The sequence below is a fragment of the Pseudopodoces humilis genome, chromosome 22 (assembly GCF_049639895.1).
Source record: "Pseudopodoces humilis isolate 2021_Gansu_Grassland_sample_001 chromosome 22, ASM4963989v1, whole genome shotgun sequence".
Lineage (NCBI taxonomy): Eukaryota > Metazoa > Chordata > Aves > Passeriformes > Paridae > Pseudopodoces > Pseudopodoces humilis.
In genome coordinates, this window is record NC_142221.1 from 3,951,168 (window position 1) to 3,972,287 (window position 21,120).

The 21,120-nt window shown below is 46.2% G+C and overlaps 1 protein-coding gene across 2 annotated transcripts; it reads right to left on the bottom strand.

The window, feature by feature from the left end:
- Positions 1-166: 166 nt before the first annotated feature.
- On the bottom strand, positions 167-19,555 carry GFI1B (growth factor independent 1B transcriptional repressor). 2 transcript variants are annotated; one of them, XR_015774375.1, is made up of 9 exons: positions 19,420-19,555; positions 14,319-14,447; positions 12,806-12,952; positions 12,019-12,272; positions 11,613-11,750; positions 11,023-11,188; positions 9,629-10,602; positions 1,179-1,239; positions 167-300 (listed from the first exon to the last, which is right to left on the bottom strand). XR_015774375.1 is itself a non-coding variant. In XM_005527303.3 (7 exons), the coding sequence occupies exons 2-7, from the start codon at positions 14,431-14,433 to the stop codon at positions 10,424-10,426; spliced, it is 999 nt and encodes a 332-aa protein (XP_005527360.1). In that variant the 5' UTR covers positions 14,434-14,447; positions 19,420-19,555; the 3' UTR covers positions 8,711-10,423. The 2 variants fall into 2 exon arrangements, 1 of the variants encoding a protein (XP_005527360.1); XM_005527303.3 differs by lacking the exons at positions 167-300; positions 1,179-1,239 and having other exon boundaries at positions 8,711-10,602.
- Positions 19,556-21,120: the final 1,565 nt, after the last annotated feature.

A 21,120-nucleotide genomic window follows, 5' to 3' on the forward strand; every position in this document is an offset into this window, starting at 1 on the left:
ACTTTTTTTCCTTTAAAAAGTGCCAGTGAAGGCCAACAGTGAGAAAATGAAAGATGTTTCTTGTGGGAGATCTCCCAGATTGTTCATCTGGCAAAGCCACTTGGGGCCAGGAGAGCACAGGAACACATGGCATCGATTCCTGGCAGAAAGCCAGGTTTGCTGCATCCCAGGATGAGTGGGGTGTGCTGGGAAGAGCAATGCTCTTCACCACATCCCCAGGTCCCCTCACCTCAAGTGGACTTTTGCTGGAGTGGCCACTGCCAGGCAGTTTCTTCCCGTGCCTCCTCTGTTGTGCCAGACCTAAAGGGATAAAGCAGAACAAGGCAGCAGCTTCAGCAGGTGAAGGTCTCCAGCCCATTTCCCCCCTGTTCCCGAGCTCTCCCTTTCCCATGGGGATCCAGCATGTGGGACATCTCTGGCACAGCTGAGCCCTGTGTCCCCCAACGCTGTGGGGTTTTTGAGTCAGGGTTGGTGGCATGTCTGTCTGTCAGCTGCTGCTCTTCCTTCTGCTCATCCCAGCAAGGTGGGAACTGGGTGTGTTCCTTCAGTGAGAGCTCTGGGATGGGGTAGAAACAGAACCAGCCCCAAACACCCAGGAGCCACTCCCCCCACAAGACCATAAGCCTGGCTTAGACATTGTGACTAATAATAAAATGTTTCCAGCCTGTAGGGTGCAGCAGTAGCACGTTTTGATGGAAACAAAGAATACCAATTTGGAAGGGATCTCAAGAATCACTTGATCCAACCTCCCTTGGCAGAAGCCCTGTTTAGATAAGACAGCCCAGTACCCTGTCCAGGTGATCTGAGAAGTGTCCAGTGTTGGGGAATCCACCACTTCCCTGGGGAGGTTATTTCAATGGCTGACTGCTCTCACTGTGAAAAATTGTCCTCTAGCATCCAATCGTAATCTCCCCAGGAGTAACTTTGTACCCATTACCCCTCATTTTCCCCTGTGACTCCTCCTAAAGGGAATCTCCATCTTCTCTGTAGCCACAGTTTAAACATTTGAACTCTGTGGAAAGTTCTCCTCTCTTCAGGTGGGCTGACACGGAGTTCTAGAGCTCAGCTGAGTATTGTCAGACCTGAGGGGAGACTCCTAGAGCTGTGAAAGCAGATGGCAGCACAACACAGGGAAATGCTGTAAAAGGAGACACCCCAGCACTCTTTACATGACTTACACAGGAATAATATCCCAGGTGAGCTCGAAGGGAAAGCCTCTGGTTCCTTCTTTTGTATTTCCTAGGAAAGAACAGCAGTGTGAGTGTGTACCCCAAAACTCTCATCCCTCTGGGGACAGTTTATCTATCCCATATGTGTCCATGGTTCCTGAGCTCCCCTTCCTTCTGTGCTTACTTTTTGTGTTGTATTTAATCCAGGGGAAGGCTGCATTTCTCTCACAGATACTGGAGGACTCGCTGGGCTGAGAGATTCCCCAAATGTGGCATGAGCTCTCCATAAATTCCAAACACTTATTTTCCCTAAAATCTCACGGTGTTCTTAGAAGTCTGGGCTCTGAGTGAAGTGGAATGCCATTAGAGGAAATATTGCATCCCCTAGCTGAGGTCTGGCTGGAGTTTCTTTTTTACTTTTTATTCTACAGAACTGTTACACTGATCCTGTGTTTTGCCTCAAGCAGGAAACAAAACCTTTATGGAAAAGGGCTATGATAGAAAAATACAATGCAGTAGCCAAAGCTGTCAGGAGTTAAAACATTACTTCCAACTGCCCTCTGCTAATGACTTGCATCCTTTTTTCCTGGAACAGTGACATTCAAAGTGCCTGGCAAGGAGCTTCTAGATTAGTGTAAGTCTTGGTTACAGAGAGGAGAAACTCCTTCTGAAAATAGCTTTACACTGTTCCAGTGTAAACCAGATTGGACTGTTCAGTTCTCATGTATACCAGTAAAAATCCCTATCAGCCCTGTGCAATGTCCAGATGGCAGAGGGTAGAATACGCTTCATTTCCTTTCACATTGTTTTCTTACTCTTAGCAATGTTTCACAGCATTAAGTATCCAAACTTTTTTTTCCACATTTTTATTATTGCTCCCCTTCAAAAAAAACTTGTCTTTATTGGGCATTTTCATCCTTGGCTTGTCTAACTTCACCAACTTTTATCTCCCTCCTTCGAGCCACAGCTTTTCCCCTCTCATCTTGTAATCTGACATTGTGATTTGTTCATTTGTGTGCTTGTTTTTCTCCTTGAAGAAGATTTGCTGAATCATTGGGGAGGAGGCAAGAGCTGTAGAGGCAGCTGGTGGCCAGTGATAAAACCACGGCCACATCCAGCCTTCAGGGTTTGCAGGTGACAGCTCTTCAGTTGAAGGCTTGAGTCACATTCCCGTCTGAGCTAAGATTGCTGGGGACTTTGGGATTGAGGAAGAAAGGATGAGGAGGTGGTACCCCCAAAGTAGAAATTACTGTACCTGATGACTACAAAAGTTGTGTTGTATCTTCTGCAGAATTAATAATGATGCTGTGAGAAGCTGCAGTCTGGGGGGCTAAATCCTGCTGCCTGTTGTGCCCTTTTGAAATTTTTAGGCACTGTGAGCTATTCAAATGTAAAGTATTATCAGTCTTGCTGAGTTCTCCACCACCGTCGTGGCACCGTGAACTTTCTGACTTTCCAGCTGTTTCCCTGCATTCAATGTAACATGAGAAACCTCAGCTGTCTCATGCACACTCAGTCTGAAATCCAAGGTCTTTTGCCCTGCCAGCTCTGCCTTTAAGACACTAGGAAATGATTTTTGTGCAGTTCTCACAAGTATCATTCAGAAATAAACTCCTACCAATAGTCCTTGATATTTTTCCTAAGAACAGAGTTTTAACTTGGGATGTTCTACTTGGTTTTAAACCTTCAAGGAGGTAAGATAAAGTTGGTTAACAAACAAGACTGCAAGTCTAGCTCACCTGAGTTCCATTTTTTGTTGTCCTACTCAAATTTGCACAAATATTCTAAGGTGAAAAATTAATTGGTGGATCCCAATGCAGAGACCTTGCTTTGATGCTTGATGGGGTTTTTGCAGGATTTTTCATGATGTCACTCCAGTATATTGCAGTGCATGTGCAGAAACTCTACCTTGCTCTTACCTGCAGATCTTGAAGCTGCTCCAGGCTGGATCTAAATATGGAGCTGAGGCAAGGATGTCTGACTGACACACAGCAGTGTGTCACTATGTCCACACTCTCAGGAGGGGGCCCTTTCAGAAACAAGAGTGCTCTGTCATCTCCAATTTCCTCTTCCTCAACTGAGACAAGAGATAACTTCTAATTTATAAAGAGAAAAAAACCAGTGAACTTGACCACTGCTAAAAATCCCACCAAAGCTCCTAATATAGATGAGCCTGGGATGTAAGATAAAGTCCCGTGGCTTTAAAATTATCCAAGAGGAAGGCAGAATCAATGGAGATGGGTTTTTAAACCCCTTGCTCTTCATGAGGAAGCCTTGAAAGTCAGAATTGTTTTGGTGGATGCTGACTGTGGCTGTTGGAGCTTGCTGAGGAGTCCTTGATGCACAGAGGAATTAAATGGCTTAGAGGTTGTTCATGACCTGGAGAACTGTAGATTAGGGGCTGGAGCAGAATTAGCTGTGAGAAACTCAGCCTGAGAGTGGTGCAGAAACCACAGGGCTGTGACTCAGCTCATGTAACTTTAGATGCCTACAGATACTGGGCTCCCTCTCTGCAGGGAGAGAAGTAGGTGCATACAAGGCAGGACTTCAGCCCTGGTTTAGATATGTGCTTTGGGAGCAGAAAGCCCTTGAGTCACCAGGTGACAGCAGAGATCTCCTGACCTACTGCTGAAGGTTTCTAGCCTTGTATCCCATGGAGAGCTGGGGACAGCACTGCATCCAGGCAGCCAAGGATGAGCACATCCCTCCAGCACAGGAGCAGGGCTTGCATCTCTGTAAAACCCCCAGATACAGGCAGGACCCAAGACACCAGCCTGAAGCAAAGGTGGTGGGATGCAGGATGAGAACTGTCCATATGGTCTGGATGAGCAATGACCTGATAACAGCATGGGCTGGCAGGCTAAGGAAATCTGTTAAAGCTGCAGGTGTAACACTGGTTCATCCTTCATGACCCAGCTTCATCAGGGAAATCAAGCAGAGGATGTGCCCTGCAGGAATCTCTCATTCCCCTCCCTGTCATGGCTGAGGTGTTTGCACAGGGAGCTTGCACAGGTCCAGGGGAGCTCATCCAAACACAGGAGGGTGTCCCTGGTATGATCTTCAGCTGTATTGATTTGGTTATTGCTGCCCTAGAAGAAGATGTGAAGGGGAGTTTGCTGGCTCATGCTTTTGCAGCTCAAATGGGAACGGTCAGAATTTTTTTCCTTCTGTTCACACAGGAGGTTTTACTATTTTTCAGAGACAGAGCAATTCTCTGTACACCAAACCTTAGTGACTGGTGCAACAGTGAAGTGTAGACCCCCTCCCAAACCTCAGGGAAGGCAGCACGGGAGAGAAGCTGCTCTGGGCACTGAACAGGAGCAGCTCACTCAGTAAGCATCAGAATTGTTTGTTGCAAATCTGACTCTCACACTGGGCAATGCTCTGGGCACTGCTGAGCTATTCAAATGTAAAGTATTGTCAGTCTTGCTGAGTTCTCCACCACCACCGTCGTGGCACCGTGCAGCAGGCACACGGACACAGCTCTCTGACTTTCCAGCTGTTTCCCTGCATTCAATGTAACATGAGAAACCTCAGCTGTCTCATGCACACTCAGTCTGAAATCCAAGGTCTTTTGCCCTGCCAGCTCTGCCTTTAAGACACTAGGAAATGATTTTTGTGCAGAACTCACAAGTATCATTCAGAAATAAACTCCTACCAATAGTCCTTGATATTTTTCCTAAGAACAGAGTTTTAACTTGGGATGTTCTACTTGGTTTTAATCCTTCAAGGAGGTAAGAAAACCTTCGCCATGCACTCCCTCAGGTCCCAGTGTTCATGTTTGCAGCTCCCAGGCTGCACTTACCCGGGTTATTTGCATGGATGGGGGTCCCTGGGTGACAGAGGTGAAGGGCTGACAGGCCTTTCCTGCCAATCTGTCTGTTGTTCAGATGAAGTGGTTGGAAAGTGCTCACTCTCCAGTTCCCTCTTTGGCTCAGGCACTGTGATAAGGCCTGGGCTGTCCTATCTTGCCCTGGGAGCTGTTCCTCCTCCCTAACAGGCTCCCTTCCCCGGCTGACAGTTAGCAGCCGGCAGTGCTTGATAAACTTATCAGACCAAAGCTGAGCTCAGTGCACGCTCAGCTCCTCCCCAGCCCCAGATTTCCCCACTCTTGAGGACTCTCTGCTCTCTGCCTGCCTTGCTGGCTGGTGCAGTGAACACAGATCCCCCTTGGGCCCACAGGTCAAAATCAGCCCAAGGACCAGATTGAGAAGTGCTCAGATTGAAGCAGCACATCCAGAGCGAAGGCGTTGAGTGGGGTGTTTACAGCCCTATCCAGCTGTGTTTTTCTCCCTGCAATATTATTCCTGAGTCAAAATCTTGTCTGGTTTATCCTCCCTGCGTTGTTGCTTGCCCTGCTCCTCTGCTGGTTTTGAGTTTAGTGGGTTTAATGCAGGGTCTGGCTGTGCCTGCCTGCAGGATTGCTGAGCCAGCTCTGGAATGAGGCTGGATTCAGTTCCTATCACTGGTTATTGGTGTCACCGTTGTGCTCGGGCGTTCCAGCCCAGATCAAGGCTCCATTGTGCGAGGTGCTGGATGTGGAAGATAAGGAGGAGCAGGCTCATTCCTGACTATCTTACCGTTGAAATAAACAAGTGAAATGAAGGGGAATGATTATCCTTCACTCACAGATGGGGTGAAGAGTTTCTGAGAGCTTCACAGTGTGCTGAACAACTTCAGAAATCCAGCACTCTTTGCATTGCCCGTCTTGCCCAAGGTCATGCAGGAAATGTGTGGCAGATCTTAAGTCTCAGTTTAAAGTTGTAGCCTTAAGATCAGTGTGTGTCCATGCTGACTGTTAGTTTTAAAATGGTGAGCCAGGTACTCTGCAAAGATCTGTGTTTTTTTACTTCTCATCCAGCACAGATTCACTATCCCTGAATAATTTTTGTGTGTCTGTTCTGGGTTGCCTCCTATAAGTAAGTGTGCTATTCCAAATTAAAAGGGGGGGGGGGTGGAAAAATCTCTGCTTTGTGAGCAGATTAAATGTTTAAAAGTCATTTGTGATGTATTTTTTTTTAATTATTATTCTGTAACATCTAACCTAGTCCCATGTTAGGCCCTTATTGGCAGGCAGGAATGTTTTCCCTGTGCAAGGAAATGTGCATGCAGCTATTTCAGGGAGACTGCCCCACACCTTCAAGTTTCCTTTTGTGTGCTGTGCTGATGGGCTGGAACTAAACTGCTGTTGTGTCTCCATCACCTGTGACTGGGGAACAACCTGCTGTGAGGACAAGGGATTCTGCTCTTACCTCTTTTTTGCTAAAAACCCTTTCTTGTGATATCTAAGGTGGGAAGCAAGTGGATGCAGTAAATAACTCTAACCAGTAGAACCTGCACCCAGCTGGAGTCTAATTCTTCTCTGTCCTTCCTCTCAGTTCATTTTAGGGCTTCCCTAACAATTGCCAACACAAGAAAGCTTCTGGATCTTGCCTTCTCCAGGATTGCACTCCATGAGGTTATTACAACCTGAAGATAATCTCCAGCCTAATGCTGTGCTAGCTGGGAACACCCCTCTGCTTCCTGCAGATGTCCCGTGGCTCTGTCCTCATTAAGAAGACAGATTTATCCTGTGTCCAAACTGAAATCCACCCTTAATCACAGCTCTTCTGGGCTGCTGCTCTCAGTGCCTCAAGGCTGTCTGGAAGACACAGAGGCACCTCTCTCCTCCTGACAGATGCCCGGGGTTAGTGCTTTGCATGTCCCTCATTTGCTAAACAAAACAGCTCAGAGACCAGGATTTTTTTCACCCTAACAATAAAGGGAGGAAGGTGTGAAGGGGACTGGGGAAGTACAGGATACAGAGTGGGCTCAAAGAGAGGCAAAAACAATCAGCTCTTTCTTCAGTCACAAAGATTAGTTGAGATTTTGCTTTTCGTTATCTGTTTCCTTGACTGACTGACCAGAATGTTTGTGATGCAAGGGGAGGTGGTGGGAAAGGGCTTGCACCAGAGTGATTGGAACTGGGGAGGATTTGCATGTTTGCAGAGCAAGGCCAGGTGTGTTTGGTGACAGCCATGGCCTAGTCCTGATGTGTGCTGAGCATCCTTAGGTACCCATGGTGTAGATTCAGCAGCTCCAAGGATGAGGGCAGCCCTTTGCCTGCTCTTTGCAGCAGGTCTGCCTGTGGCTGGTGCTGTGCTGTGCTGGAAGAAGGGCAGTGAGGCTCTGCCTTGTTTTTCCTTGGGGCTGCTGGCATCCAGAGGCCTCAAGCAATGCCAGGGCTTGGGCATTAGGTGATCTTAAAGTGGCAGCTCATTACCCAAGAGGAAGAATCTGTAGTCTCTTAGTGGAAAACACTGCAAGTTAATTCCCTGTCCTCCTCCTCCCTTTTGTCACCTCCTGTCTCTCTGGTGCCTTTGCCTGTGGCCCCCCACAGGCTGTGTCTCTGGGAGTGGGTCAGCCTGCATCCCCTGCACTGCTCTGATCACAGATGTGTTCTCCTGAGCTCTGCAGCATGTCCTGCAGCCATCCCAGCATGCTCCTCCACTCACTGCCCATCCAGCCAAAGTTGTCCCTGGATCTCCTGGGATGTGCTCCTCAGGCTCCTCACAAGCACCAGGCTAAGTGTTAACAACACCAGCTCTCTCCTGGCACTGCCTCCTCCAGGGTAGCTGCTCTTCAGGAATATCTGGGCTCAGTAACCCTCCCTGGAGTCCTGGGGAAATACACAGGACTGGGGTGATGTGTGCTGTGTTTGGAGGGAGAAGCCATAGGAGCACACAGGAGAGAAGATCCCAGTTGTCCATTGAAGCTTATAGCTCCTCTGTACCTTGAAAATCAAGGACAGGAATGAACATCTAATGGATATAGCAGCTCTTCTTTATGAGGCTCAGAAGAACCAGCTGTCTGGTTTGGTTTTATGAGTGGTCACAGGCACTCTTTCCAATTGATGTGTGCCAGCACTTGGCTCCAAATGGCCAGAATTGGGAAGTTTTACATGTGTCAGATCCCTCTGCTGTCCCCAGGGAAGTCTGCACTGGTTTGGGGCTGGAGGGTTTTGCTCCTGAGCAGTCCAGATTCCTGACACCCTCTTTGAGTATATCTGTTTGCAGATTAGTGGAGAACAAGGGGAATAACAAACAGAGTTTGCATTTTGGGCAGTAGTTTTAATAAGCTGAAATGACTTTGAGCAAGGCTTGTGCATGTGTGATGTTCACAGGTGGCTGTGGGGCCGGGGACCACTTCCATCACAGGTTATGCACCTTCCCCAGAATGGCTCAGGAAAGGACAGCAGGGATTTTCTGGGGGCTTTGGCACTGCCTGTTGGACATTCTGTGTGTCGACTCCTGCTCTGCAGAGCTGGCTCTGGATCTGTGGGGCTCTGCACCAGTCTGTCTCCAGGATGAAAGTCTCTCTAATGGGAGCCCTTTCCTGCATGTGAATTTCCATCTTTAATCCCACTCAAATTATAAAGAGCAATCCTAAACTCTTTTCTTTCTCCTTTTGCACCCCATCCCCATTGCCTGTGTCCCCAGAGTCAGGTATGAACTGTTCTTTAAATAAGTGTTTTGAACATGAAATACACTGTGTTAGCCCAGTTACTAAGAAGGAACAGATTTATCAGATAAATCCCAGCAGGCCTGTGCATGTCACTGTCTGGTATAGTGCAATAAAAATATACATTAGAATAAGTATAAATACATATTTACAGTGTACAAGTAAAGCCAGGAGTACAGACTCTGGGTTTGAGCTTCCAGGTACATATTAATGACTTACAGCTTAGGCACAGCATAAAAGGGGCAAGTACAGTTTAGGTCTTAGGAGAGTAACTTGGGATTTACAGCAGTGGAACTGAGGGCCGTTCTCTCCTGGCAATACAGGAATTTTCCACTTAGACCATTTTGTCTTTGCCCATGATGGCAGCTTTCCTTCATAAGCTTTTGGAGTGAAATGGCCACAGCCCATTCCCAGGGTAATTCCCACTGGTGTTGTTGTCCAAAGCTGTGTGTTCAGGGATGCAGTTATGGAGTGAGCCACATGCTGCTACAATGCCCCAATTAACTGAAAACACTTTTCTGTTTTATAATACTTTGTATTTCCTGTTAAGAACTTGGGGAGCTCCACAAACCTGAGTGAATAGCCCTACGTCACCAGGAGGGATGGAAAAACAAAAGCCCAGTGTGGTGACTTGCCAAAGGTTATAGAGAGAGAATCTGGCAGAGCTTGGAGGGGAACTGGTTCTTTACTTGCTTCAGTGCTTTGCTTCAACCCCTAGACCTGGCAAAAGGAGGAAATACCACTGCTCTCTTTGTATAATGTTTGTGAGGTACTTGCATACTCTGCCAACATGTACAGGCTCAGTCACTTCCTCCTTGAGGAGAGTGCCTGGCAAGCAGAACTCTGGCCCTTGACAGCGATATCCAGGGTCACTCCTGCCCATGCAGTGACTCAGGATTGCTCAGGACAGCTCTAAGCTGGCATGTCCAGCATATACAGGGAAATACTGTGGTACATACCAGCCCCAATTCCAAGAGCAGCCAAACTCTCCCATGGTACCAAGACATGGGGGATGATCAGCTCCTGCCTGGTGCTGTGGTGTGACTCTTCCTGGAGCCTGCTTGGGATCTCTGCATCGTGCTGTGTCTGAGGAATGTATTTAGAGACCCCTGTTATCTGCTAGGGATAGGAGCTGTTTCTTCAGTATTTTCCTCCCACTCCAAGCTAAAAATACAGCACAGTTAACTTGTCATTTGATCAGAGTAAATGCTCTGCTGAAAGAAATTACTTTAAGGTGTCTGTTGGTAGAATTTATGGCCTGGGCAAGTCTCTGCAGAAGGCCTGTCCAGGTTGAACACAGCTGACTGAATGCAATCTATTTGCATGCCTTGGGCTTATCTTCCCAACCATCAGAGCAGAACATGGTTACAGCACCAGCTTGGCAAAGACTGTTGCTGCCAACAGCCCAGGAGTCCCCTCCTCCCCGCTGGGCAGCCTGACAAACTGGATTCTGCTCCTGGTGTAAATCCAGAGTGATAGTGACCTTAGAGGAATTCCTCTGGATTTACACTTGAGCAGGTGATGTCAGATCTGGGTTGGTACCTGTTGCAATCAAAAAGTGAAAGCTCCCACAGGTTTCTTTGGGATGTGCAAGGCCCTGTGGTGCCAAACAGCAAAGCCAATGCATGACTTGGCCAGTCCTCAGGGGAACATAGGACACCATGGGAGCTTTATAATGTGGATGGAGATGCTGGGGACAGTCTTCTTCCCTGGAGCATGAAGTGGGAGTTCCAGTAAAGACCTGGAGCCACCCCTCACTTGAGGCTGTGCTGGGTCTCCCGGTGCCTCCGTAGATCCACCTTGCGCTGGAAGCCCTTGGCACAGAGCTCGCAGCTGAAGGGTTTGAAGCCGGTGTGTTTGCGGCTGTGGGTGATCAGGTTAGAGCTCTGGCTGAAGGCTTTGCCACACACCTGGCATTTGTGGGGCTTCTCCCCTGCAGGGCACAGAAAATGGTAAAAAAAACCCCACTTTAAGAGGTGAAGGAACAGAGAAATGCATTTTAGCAGAGTCAGAGCTGCTTGGGCATCAGCTCTCCTGCGGATATGTCTGGATTGTGATCCAGCAGCAGCGGGTGGGAAGAACCAGGGACAGTCCTCTCCACTTGAGTGACCCATTCCCTGAATCCAGGGCTGGGTGCAACCCCAACATACACCAGAGGCTGGCCAATAACCACCTCCTTGTCAGGCAGATGTGCTTCAGCCTCCTGCTGTCTCACCCCACATGGAATAATGACTTTCCAGTGCCTCTGGGCACTTATCCTCAGTCTAATACCTCTGTGTCTGGGGACTGTGTATGTGCATTGGCATGATGGGCTCTAATTTGCATTTTCCCATTGGAATATTTAGTTTCTCACCTGTGTGGATGTACGTGTGCTTCTTCATGTCTGACTTCTGATGGAAGCGCTTCCCGCAGTACTGGCAGGGATAGGGCCGTGTGTCCGAGTGGATCAGGAGGTGAGTGGAGAGGGTGGAGGAACGTTTGAATGTCTTCCCACACATCTTGCACTCAAAGCTTCTTTCCTGTAGGGGAAGGAAAATCATGGGATGTCTGAGGCTGCAAGACATGTGACAGAGCTTGAAGAGTGATGAGAACTGTAGATTTGATAAGCAAATCTCTTTGGCTCATGGACTGATAATGCTGGGTGCAGCATAAAGGGAGTGCAGGGAGGGTTAATTATGGAAATGGATCCTATCTTGTGATCCAAACTCCTGCTCCCTTTAGCAGGAGGTGAGGCACAGAAGAGTGAGTAGCAATGATCCTCCTTTCCCTTCCAAGGAATTCTGAAGGGCAGTCTGAGATTTTTGAGACCAAGAGCTCCTGTCCTTGTCACTGCGTGCCACAGGAAAGGCATCACGTTTGTAACCTAGGAAGTGTCACTTCCTCTATAAAGGATTAAGGAAGAGCTGAGGGCCAGAGCTGCTTCTCTGGAACCACGCCACCCACCTGGGAGTGGATGTTGGTGTGCTGCTCCAGGCTCACAGCATGCCCAAAGGTTTTGCCACACACTTCACAAGCAAAGGGACGGGTCCCGCTGTGAGACCTTCGGACATGGACCTCCAGTCCATGGGGAGTGGAGAACACCTGCAAAACAAAATCCCAGTGATTCTTCTGACATGAGGTGGCTGCATTTCCAGCTCTGTTTTCAATTCCTTCTCTTTATTTAATCCTCCCCTCTGTGAGAACTCTTGTGAGCTGCAGCATTCCCAGTGCCTTGTTCTCCTGACTGCAGGCCGCGCTCTGAGCCACACACTTTGGTGTGAGCAAATGAAGAATGGGTTTCATGCTTCATGTGTGCTATGAAAATCCCACCAGGCCCTCCCCATCCCAGAGGTTCTCATCCAACACACACCTTGTTGCACTTCACACAGTGGAAGGTCTCCATGTCTGAGGAGTAATGCAGGCTGTAATCCAGGGGGGGCTCAGTGCTTGGCAGGAGGTGGCTCCCATACAGGCTCACGGGATGCTCCAGCAGGGAGCTGGAAGACATCTGCTGGTAGCTGTATGGCACATGAAAAGCATCCCAGGAAAAGCTGGCTTTGTAGAAGGTTGGGGTGTTCACGGTGTTAGTGCAGTCCTTGATCTCCAGCCCTGGCATGGCCATCTCTGAGTTTGCAAAGGAGAGGGAGAGGTGTCACACCATCGCCTGAAGCTGTAAAAAAGTAACCCATCTTGCCTGACCTCAGGAGCTGCAGTTGGCAACTTCTTGATTCAAACCCTGATTCCCCAGGTAAAGGTCCTGTTGTGACTTTGATTTCAATCTGAGGAAATTTTATGGCAAAGAATGCCGTGGAAATGTTATGGCTAAGGGAGAGTTAAGCCCCCTGCTAGCCCTCCTTGATGGGGTGTTTGAACAAGTATCCTGTGGGCACCTGCCGTGACCCACGTAGCACAGAGCTGCATTAAGATGGGGAGGTTCATTCATTGGGAATCACAGCACTATCCTTCATTCTTTCTGGTGTAGACCAGAACTGTAAAGGGAAATACAGAATGCTCCTGATGAGCTCTGCCTGGGGAAAGTTTGACCATTGATGTCAAAATAAGACCTCTCTTTTACTGAAAATCTGGGCCCAGTTTTAGGAGCTCCATAACCAGCTCAGCCCTGACCTCTTTTGCAATTGGGATTTTGGGTAGCAAACCTTGAGCTGAAGGGCCTGGCAGCATCCTGCTCAGGTACTGGACAGGGACACTTTCTTCTTTCAGTTCAGGTGGGTCCTTTTCTTGTTTTGGAACCACACATCCCAGGTCCTGTTTCTTGATGTCCTCTGGTGTCCTGTCTCCTGTGGCTGCAAAGAGCAGTGTCACAGTCATGTCACAGTTATGTCACTCTTGCTGCATCAAGAGGAGTCTGTTCAGGTGAGTTTCGTACTCATGTGTGAACTCCTGCCTGGGCACAGCAGCCCATGCTCAGTTCCCTGAGGAAGTGCAGAGTAATGCCATCAGCATTCAAGATCTGCCCATTGCTGACCAAGGGAAATTCCAAGCAAGATGAGATAGGCAAGGCAGAGGGGCAGGATGAGATGATCGGATCTTGATACCTGATACGGTTAGAGAAAACCAACCCTAGAATTATGCTGTAAGAATTATTTCCCTATTTAAAACCATTTCCGCTTGTGTGGGTAACTAACAATCACTGACTTATTAACCTCCCCACCCCTCTCCTGAGAAGCTGGGTATTGTTAAGCTGGATTTATGGACAGACAAGGAGGGAAGCAGAGAGGGGAGGCAAGTCCTTATGCTCTGAGCCTCACCTCCTCCTGCCCACACTCTCATTTATTTCTCCATGCTTGTCTTAGCCCTTAAAGACACCAACCAGCCCTTGATAAACTTTGTAGTAAGAATCTAAAATGGACAGAGGTCCAACATGTGTCTCCTTTCTGCTGGAGATGGGACAGATCTGCTGAAAGACAGTATTTATCTGTTGTCAAACCTGCCACTGCACCAAAGACAGCAAATGGCTGAAGGATGATGGCAGGAATGGAAATTAAAATGTTACCTCCTTTCCTTTTTATCAAACTTATCTCAGGGCTAGACTCTAGTTTGATAGCCAGGGCTAGAACAAAGGGTAAATTGATCCTAAATTTGAATAAAGAAAATTTGAATGGTGCCTGAAGGAAGAAGAAACTAGCCTGGCCCTGCCACTGCTTGGATGGCTGTGGGAGAGCAGGAGCTGGAGCAGAGAGAGGACAGCAGGGATGGGCAGAAGTGTGTTGGGTGGTGTTAACACCAGGAAGAGATGGTAACACTTTGAGGTAGAGCAGATGCAGTCCAGAGGGAATGTGGGCAGTGAACACATGAAACTGGAGATGGAGGTGGCAAAGTTGTGAGTTTGTAGAACACTGACAACCCAGTGCAAGCTCTTTTCCCTTAGTGGCCTGAAGTTGGTCATTTTTCCCAAATGTGACCAACTCCACACAGCATCTTATAGCTCAAATCTCCCCAGGAACCCAGCAGGAAACAAAGGGAGGATCAGTGTGGATTTGGTGTAGAGAAAGGACACACAGTAAGGGATCAGCTTGCCCTTAGACTGGCATCCCTGAGTAGAAGCCTTTGGATGCTCTTTAGATCACTCATCCTGCTCCCTTAGCTGCCTACTGAGTTACTGATTTATGTCTGTGTGTTCCTATAAGCCCAGGGGATGGATTGACTCACCAGTGAAGGCAGAGGTGACTGGACTCCACGTGAGTACTGGCAGGTCATCTTCCACACAGCGGTGCTGGTGATAGGTGTGAGCCTTTTTGCTCTTCACCAAAAAGGAACGTGGCATCTTACATTCACTTCCTGGGATGACACACAGAAAAACACCAGGTAAACCTCTGTGGCTTGGGGAGTAACTTCCCACTTGTTTCAGATTAAGTGTACTCTGTGAAAACCACACTTCACAATCTACCCCTGGCTGAGGCAAAGGATTACAGAAAAAGAAACAGGGACAGGCCTAATCTGAGTGCTGTGTTACAGACCAAAACCTGGTTGGAAGCCAGGACCTGTCTCTTGTAGTCCTGCTCTGACTACAGGACAGGCTACATCTCTGATCTTCTCCTCCCTGAGAGGACACAGAGGGAACCAAGGGTTAGAGATCCCCACTGGAGAAAGTCTGAGTGTTTGTGCTGTGCCTGGAAGGGCCCAGTCCCAAGCCATGGCCTGGGCTCTACAGTGAAATTATTATATAAACAATAATGATAGAAAATACATCAGCAATAGGAGAGTGACAGGGAAATCCCTGCAGAATGATGTGTGGAGGGTTTCCCTCTTGCTTGAGTAGTTGTGGTTCTGGCTGACAAACAACAGAGCAGAGCCAGAGCAGGAGGGCTGGCTGAGAAGTCACCTTTTGGACCCAACTCAAATATTACAGATCGTTGAAATGGCGGGTTAGGGACAAACATAAAATGCTGAAATTTAATCATACCAAATTCTCCTGCAATGCACGTGTTATCTTTGCTACCCAGAACCCAGCCCACCCTGTGCCCGCTCCCTGGGGCTGGTAACTGCTCTGCTGGAGGCAGGGTGGCAACAGGGACGATGTTGTGTTCAGTAATAGCAGTTGGTGCCTTATTTGCATGCGTATTTGCATTTTCCTTTGTAATTGTTTGGGATAGAGGCACTAAAAACAAATCTTGCTATATTTCATTTGAAAAGTCAGCATTTAAGTCCTGGCTCTCTGTTGACTGGAAACTGTTATTAAGTTTTGTTCCTTCCTGAGAGCAGTTCAGTGGAAGCTGCTTATTTACTAAAGAAAAAACCTCCAAAATCCACAAAGTTTTCTCCTTTTAAGCAGGAATTATATTAAATGTCTGTCCAAGGACAGAGCAGTCCTGGAATCCCAAACAGGCAGGGGTGGAAAGGTCTGTTCCCCAGAGTTCAGAAGCACCTGTACTACCCCTTCATGCTAAATATAATTGCAGAGCCCAGTGGTGTTGTTTAAAGGTTTGAGGGACATATTTACAGTAGTACCTAAAGCTGTGGAATTCCCACAGCCTGGTCTGCTGGGGACAAGGGAATTGCTGGGGTGCTCCCAGCCCAGCTGCCTTTCAATATGCTGCTGTCCTTTTAAATCTGGTCCAGGATTCCCACTGTTCCAGCTATGATTTCAGGGATAACTCTTTTTGGCTCTAACCATTTTTACTTCTGAAATGACTCACCTGTTTTTCTTCATCTTTTTCCAAGAAATTTACGTGTATCTTGAGATGAATAATAGAAAGCTGAGGCCAAGTGCAGACTTTTAATTTAATTTTAGAAAAAGGACAGAACAGCACTGAGGATGAACCATAAGCAGGCCCTTGAGGCAAGGGGCACTGAAGTACGTGGCTGCTTTTTGCTCTCCTGGAACTCTCTAATGAGGTTCATTCAAAGAGCTGTAAAGAATCCCTGCCCAGTGCAAAGCTGCAGGCACAGAAATAGCTGCAGCTCAGTGCAAACACAGGGGTGTTCTGCAGTGGGTTATAACCCTTCAGCTCAGCCTGTGTCCCTCCCATTCCAGCAGCACTGCTGACCTCTCGGTCAGTCCCAGCTGAGCTACCCGTGCACTGACCCAACACCACATTATAGACCTGTCCCAAGTTAAAGTGCTGCCTTGAACCCTTTAGACCTGGAATTTCCATTCCTGTCACAGAGATTTCCCCATGTGGTGGGGCAGCACCGTGTCCACAATGGGGGGGTATCCACACCAGGAAGCTTCAGATATCGGATTTCTCTGCCTGAATTAACCAGCTCATTCCCCTGGGCTTCCTTCACGGTGGAAGAAGAGGCTCTGGCAGTGGGTAACTGCAGGGTGAGAGGCTGCATCCAGCTGTGCCTGCTGGAACAGCCACTCTCCCTGCCCTCAGGCTAGAGAATCCTGGAGAATCCTGTGGCAGCAGCTGGGCAGCACAGCCAGGTATAAATCAGAGGACTGGAGATGGGTGGCTTAAGCAATTCAGCAAAGTTTTATGGCAGTGCCCATATGCCAGGTACAGACAGCACTAAGTACAACCCCTCTTTCCTAGTGAAGAAGAAGAATCTTTCTGGATTGTTCGCTCCAGCCTGTGTAAAAGTCAAATTTGGTCCAGTATCCTGACTGCTGATAAGGGCCATGACTGAGCACAACCATCTTCAATGGACTGAACGTTGCAAAAGGAAGTCACCTTCCCCCACCCCATTTTACAGAAAAAAAAGGAACTGGGAGCCCAAAGCAGAGTTAATTAACAACTGCACTGGACTGGCTTTGTGATTCACAACCAGGCTAGAGGAAAGCTACAAGCAGAGACTGTGGGAGGAAAAAGGACTGTTTTTCCTCGAAACTCCAGATTATCTGTAGCAAGAGATTAGCTGCTCCTAGTGGCTCACTGTATTTCCCAGGAAAAGCAGTGCTGTGGACAATGGACCCCGCACCCTGCTATGTCTTAGAGTTATTGAAGCTTCTGACAGAATTTAGCTTTGATCTTTTGCTGAAAATTAAACTTTCGTTTTTTGGAGTCTGTTCATATCAGCCCCTGTGGCAGCAGTTTCTACCTGGACTGGTAAGTGCACAAGGGAATTTATTGCTTGGGTAGGAATGCCCATCCAAAATGGAAGTGTTCTGACATTTTTATTAATTCAATATAGGACATAAAGCCAGTAGGTGGCTAGAATTGACATTCTTATTAGCCTGCCATTCACGCAGCTGTATAATAATGTTATAATGTGCCCTGAGGAAAAGACAGCAGGAGCCAAAGGGAAAAAAGCAGCTTCACTATTTTGGGTACCTCACCTGAAGCACCTTAGAAGTGTTTCTTTTACCAGTTATAAATTCCCCAGTCAGATCTGAAAGCAGATCCAGCATTTGTGTGTTCAAACTCTGAGTTCCTTCACCCTCAGTGATGCTTTAGTATGATTTTTCAAGTACCCCAGGTAAAAATCTAACAGGTCACTGAAACATCGCAAATGGGCTTGGTTTTTAGTTTAGGGGTGGCTTCTGACCCAAGATCCTCATTTTACTGGATCCCATGTTCCTCCTGCAGCCCTAACTCTCACTTCACTACAGCTCTCAGTACCCAAACCCACAGGACTGGTCCTTTGATGTAATTTAGAGGAAATTCATACTCTCGGTGAATTAGCTTTGTAGGATTGTGCCACGCTGAACCCAATTTGCAGTGAAAGCTCCATTCTAAAGCTGACTTACACTTTTCTCTAAATTCAAGTAATTCTGTTTTCAGATTTCCAAGGTTAATTGTATAGACATATAATATGTCTATAAAATTATAAAAAAAGAAAATGTTTTTTCTTACTACACTCAGTGAAACATTAAATTTTAACTGGCATTACAAGGCTAGTACTCACTAGTAGTACATTACACCACATCTTCAGATAAGTTTATGAGCATACAAAGTTTTAGGCTAAAAAGGGCTTTTTCCTGTCCGTTACTTCATTTATATGATTTATATTTATATCTTAATATTTCCATTTTCCTGCTTTGTTTTTACTGCTTTTTTTTCTGGAAAAAGTGAAGCTTCCAAAAATACAGAATAGTTTGTCTTTCAAAAGACTACATTTTTGAAGAAAAAAAGCACAAAGTGGAACATGAGATTTAAGAGCTAAAATAAAATAAAATAAAATAAAATAAAATAAAATAAAATAAAATAAAATAAAATAAAATAAAATAAAATAAAATAAAATAAAATAAAATAAAATAAAATAAAATAAAATAAAATAAAATAAAATAAAATAAAATGTTTTATGGACTCTTGACTCTTTAAGCATAAAGTCAAATTTGAAAGATATTCACCTCTTTACAACAAAATTAATCATTTTTCCACTAGTCCCCCTAGCATAATTGAATGTACTTAGTGCAAGAAATTTAAATGGGACTTTTTTATTGGAAAAATGAACAAGAGATTTTTAATTCTTGTGGTAAGAATTGGATAAATGGATTATGGCAGGGGCAGAAAATTATGGTGGAAATTTTATCCAAGAAGTTGAACAGAAATAGCTGCAACACCCAGAAAAAAATATTTAGACTGTAATTGCAGCACTTGTTCTCTAGAAAACTCCCATAGCTCCATGTGGTGTTGGGAATGCCACTGGCTTTAGGAAACTTTGCCTTTGGCTTCCATGGATGGACTTATACAGTGCAATCTCCCAAATTCCAGATCTCCTTAATGTACAGATGCAATTTCAATATGAACTTGCAAATCATTAATGTATTGAATCAATCTTGTGATATGAGAAGCGCCCATAAATAGCTAATTCCATATGCTAAAATTTGTTAGATTCATCAGCCTATATTTAAAAAGGGTGGAAAAATAATAAAAGACGGATTCAAAGCAAAAATCCTGGGAATGGGAGAGGAATTGTCATCTACATAAACTGGAACAGGTGATGGCAGAGGTGTGCTGCTCTCTGAATGTAAAGATCTGGCCTTATAAAAGAGAATTAAAAGGAAAAACACAGTTTGCCCCCTCCTCAATGGCAAAGTAAAAAACTCCACAGCTCCTGCTGATGGAGCTGGCTGGGACACAGGTACCTGGGACCATTGTCACTTCTCTTATATTTTGTTCTATTTCCATTTTCACATGTGAAAGTGAAGTACATGGCATATAATTTCAAAAGATTCAATTCAAATGAGTCAGGTGAACTATTACCATAAAGGAATCCTCAGGACAAGTGGCTTAGGCAGTGGAATATGTTACATATTTGCAGACACAAGCAAAGAAGAAGAATGAATAAAGCTTAGAAAAACAGATCAGAAAAATGAGAAAACCAATGCAATTAAAAGTGTTTAAAAGAATAAATCAATCACCTGTTTGAGGGACTTTGCTTTACTGGATTTGCCTTGAAATCTCCCCAGACAAGCAAGACGTCGTCTTCTCTTGGGACTCTTCTTCCACTTTTTCACTTGGTTGCAGTCTGCTGAAATAGATACTTCTCCTTTTTTCTCTCTGTTTTTTTTTTTTCCTGTTCCCCTCCCTGATTTTTCAATCAGATTATTTGTGTCAAAATCTGGCGGTGAAGAAACAGCCAATAAGAGACAGAGCCCAGAAGGTATTTGCTTATCAAAACTTCCCAGGACTTTGACAACTTGAAGAGAATTCACGATGCCCAGCTCGAAGCCCTGGGGGCAGCACCCTTCACTTTTGGGTGCAGCTTTGCCTTCTGCAGGAATACTCTGTCATATTGACAAAAAGCATGACACAGGAAATAATGTACTGAGCAGGCATTTGTTATTTTGTATTTTCCTTAAGAAAAAAAAAAAAAAAAAAGAAAATTAAATAAAAGCCCTTAAGAAACCTGTAATTTTACACACATTCATCCCCGCATCATATCTCTTACAAACAGACACACCATCTGTCTAACACACATACACACACACATACTCGGGGCTCATAAACAAAACCATCGAGCACATATGCACAGAATTATTTTATTCCAGAATGGATCTTTTATCTTTCCAATTTCCAAGGAAAAAGGAATAAATACTTGCACGGTATAACCGAAGAAGATGCATGTTAATCACCCTTCATTTTCCCAGGCATATGTGTGTGCAATCCACACATATTTTAGGCATTGCTCTATCTATATACAGCTGTATATAGGGTATAAATATAGATTTAAGAAAGCTCATTAAGCAAGCTCATTAACAACAGCTTTGCTAAAAGCTCTTCAAGAGCAATAATAAAAATTTGCACTTCTATCACTTGCTTTCAAAAAAGGTTTGAGAATGGCTTTGCAAATGTGAAATAATTGAGCGTCAAAGTAATGACCCAGTGGAAGGTGGGAGGATGGAGCAGGGGCAGAGTGACTGTCCCCAGGTTGTTCTCTAGCACAGGTGGGAACAGGAGCTGGAGAACAGTTTTTTCTTTTAGAATCCTTGGACATCACTCTTATTTGGAGACAAACTAGGCGAGCTGAAATCCCCAAATACTTGGGAGAGAGAAAGGGAGTAGTTCCTTGATTCCACCTATTCTCTAGTTATCCCAACCCTCCTGGCTGTGCAGGTGCACTGTGGCATGAGCTGTGTGTGCCCTTGGTTGTCCTCTCCTGTGCTCACAGCTCTCTGTGCATGGTGGAACTGAGAGTGCAGGGATGCCTTCCAAGGAATTTATCATTCCAGAGGTAAAGAAGTGTACAGCAGCTGTTGTGCGCTGAGTACCGGACTGCCACCAGCAGGAAAATTCCTCAGGAGACCGAGTTTTCCTGCTCCCTGTGAGCTTCCAAATGTATTTCACTGTTTCCTACAGCTGCATGTCTCTTCTGTGTCCCTTTTCCTGCGGCAGCTCAGGGTGGGGAACACCAGGAAGGAACAACCTTTGTTCTGCAGGGCCCAGCGGGAGGCGGGGGCTTCCCTGAGGGAGCAGATGTGGTCCAGGGATACTCGGGGCCGAGAGCAGAGGGATTCTGGTCCTGGCCACGGCAGGACCTGCTGTCCCCAACGCTGTGCCAGGACAGCACAAGTGCCAGCTGTGGCATTGCCCCATGGCACCAGCTGAGCTGTGCAATGGGG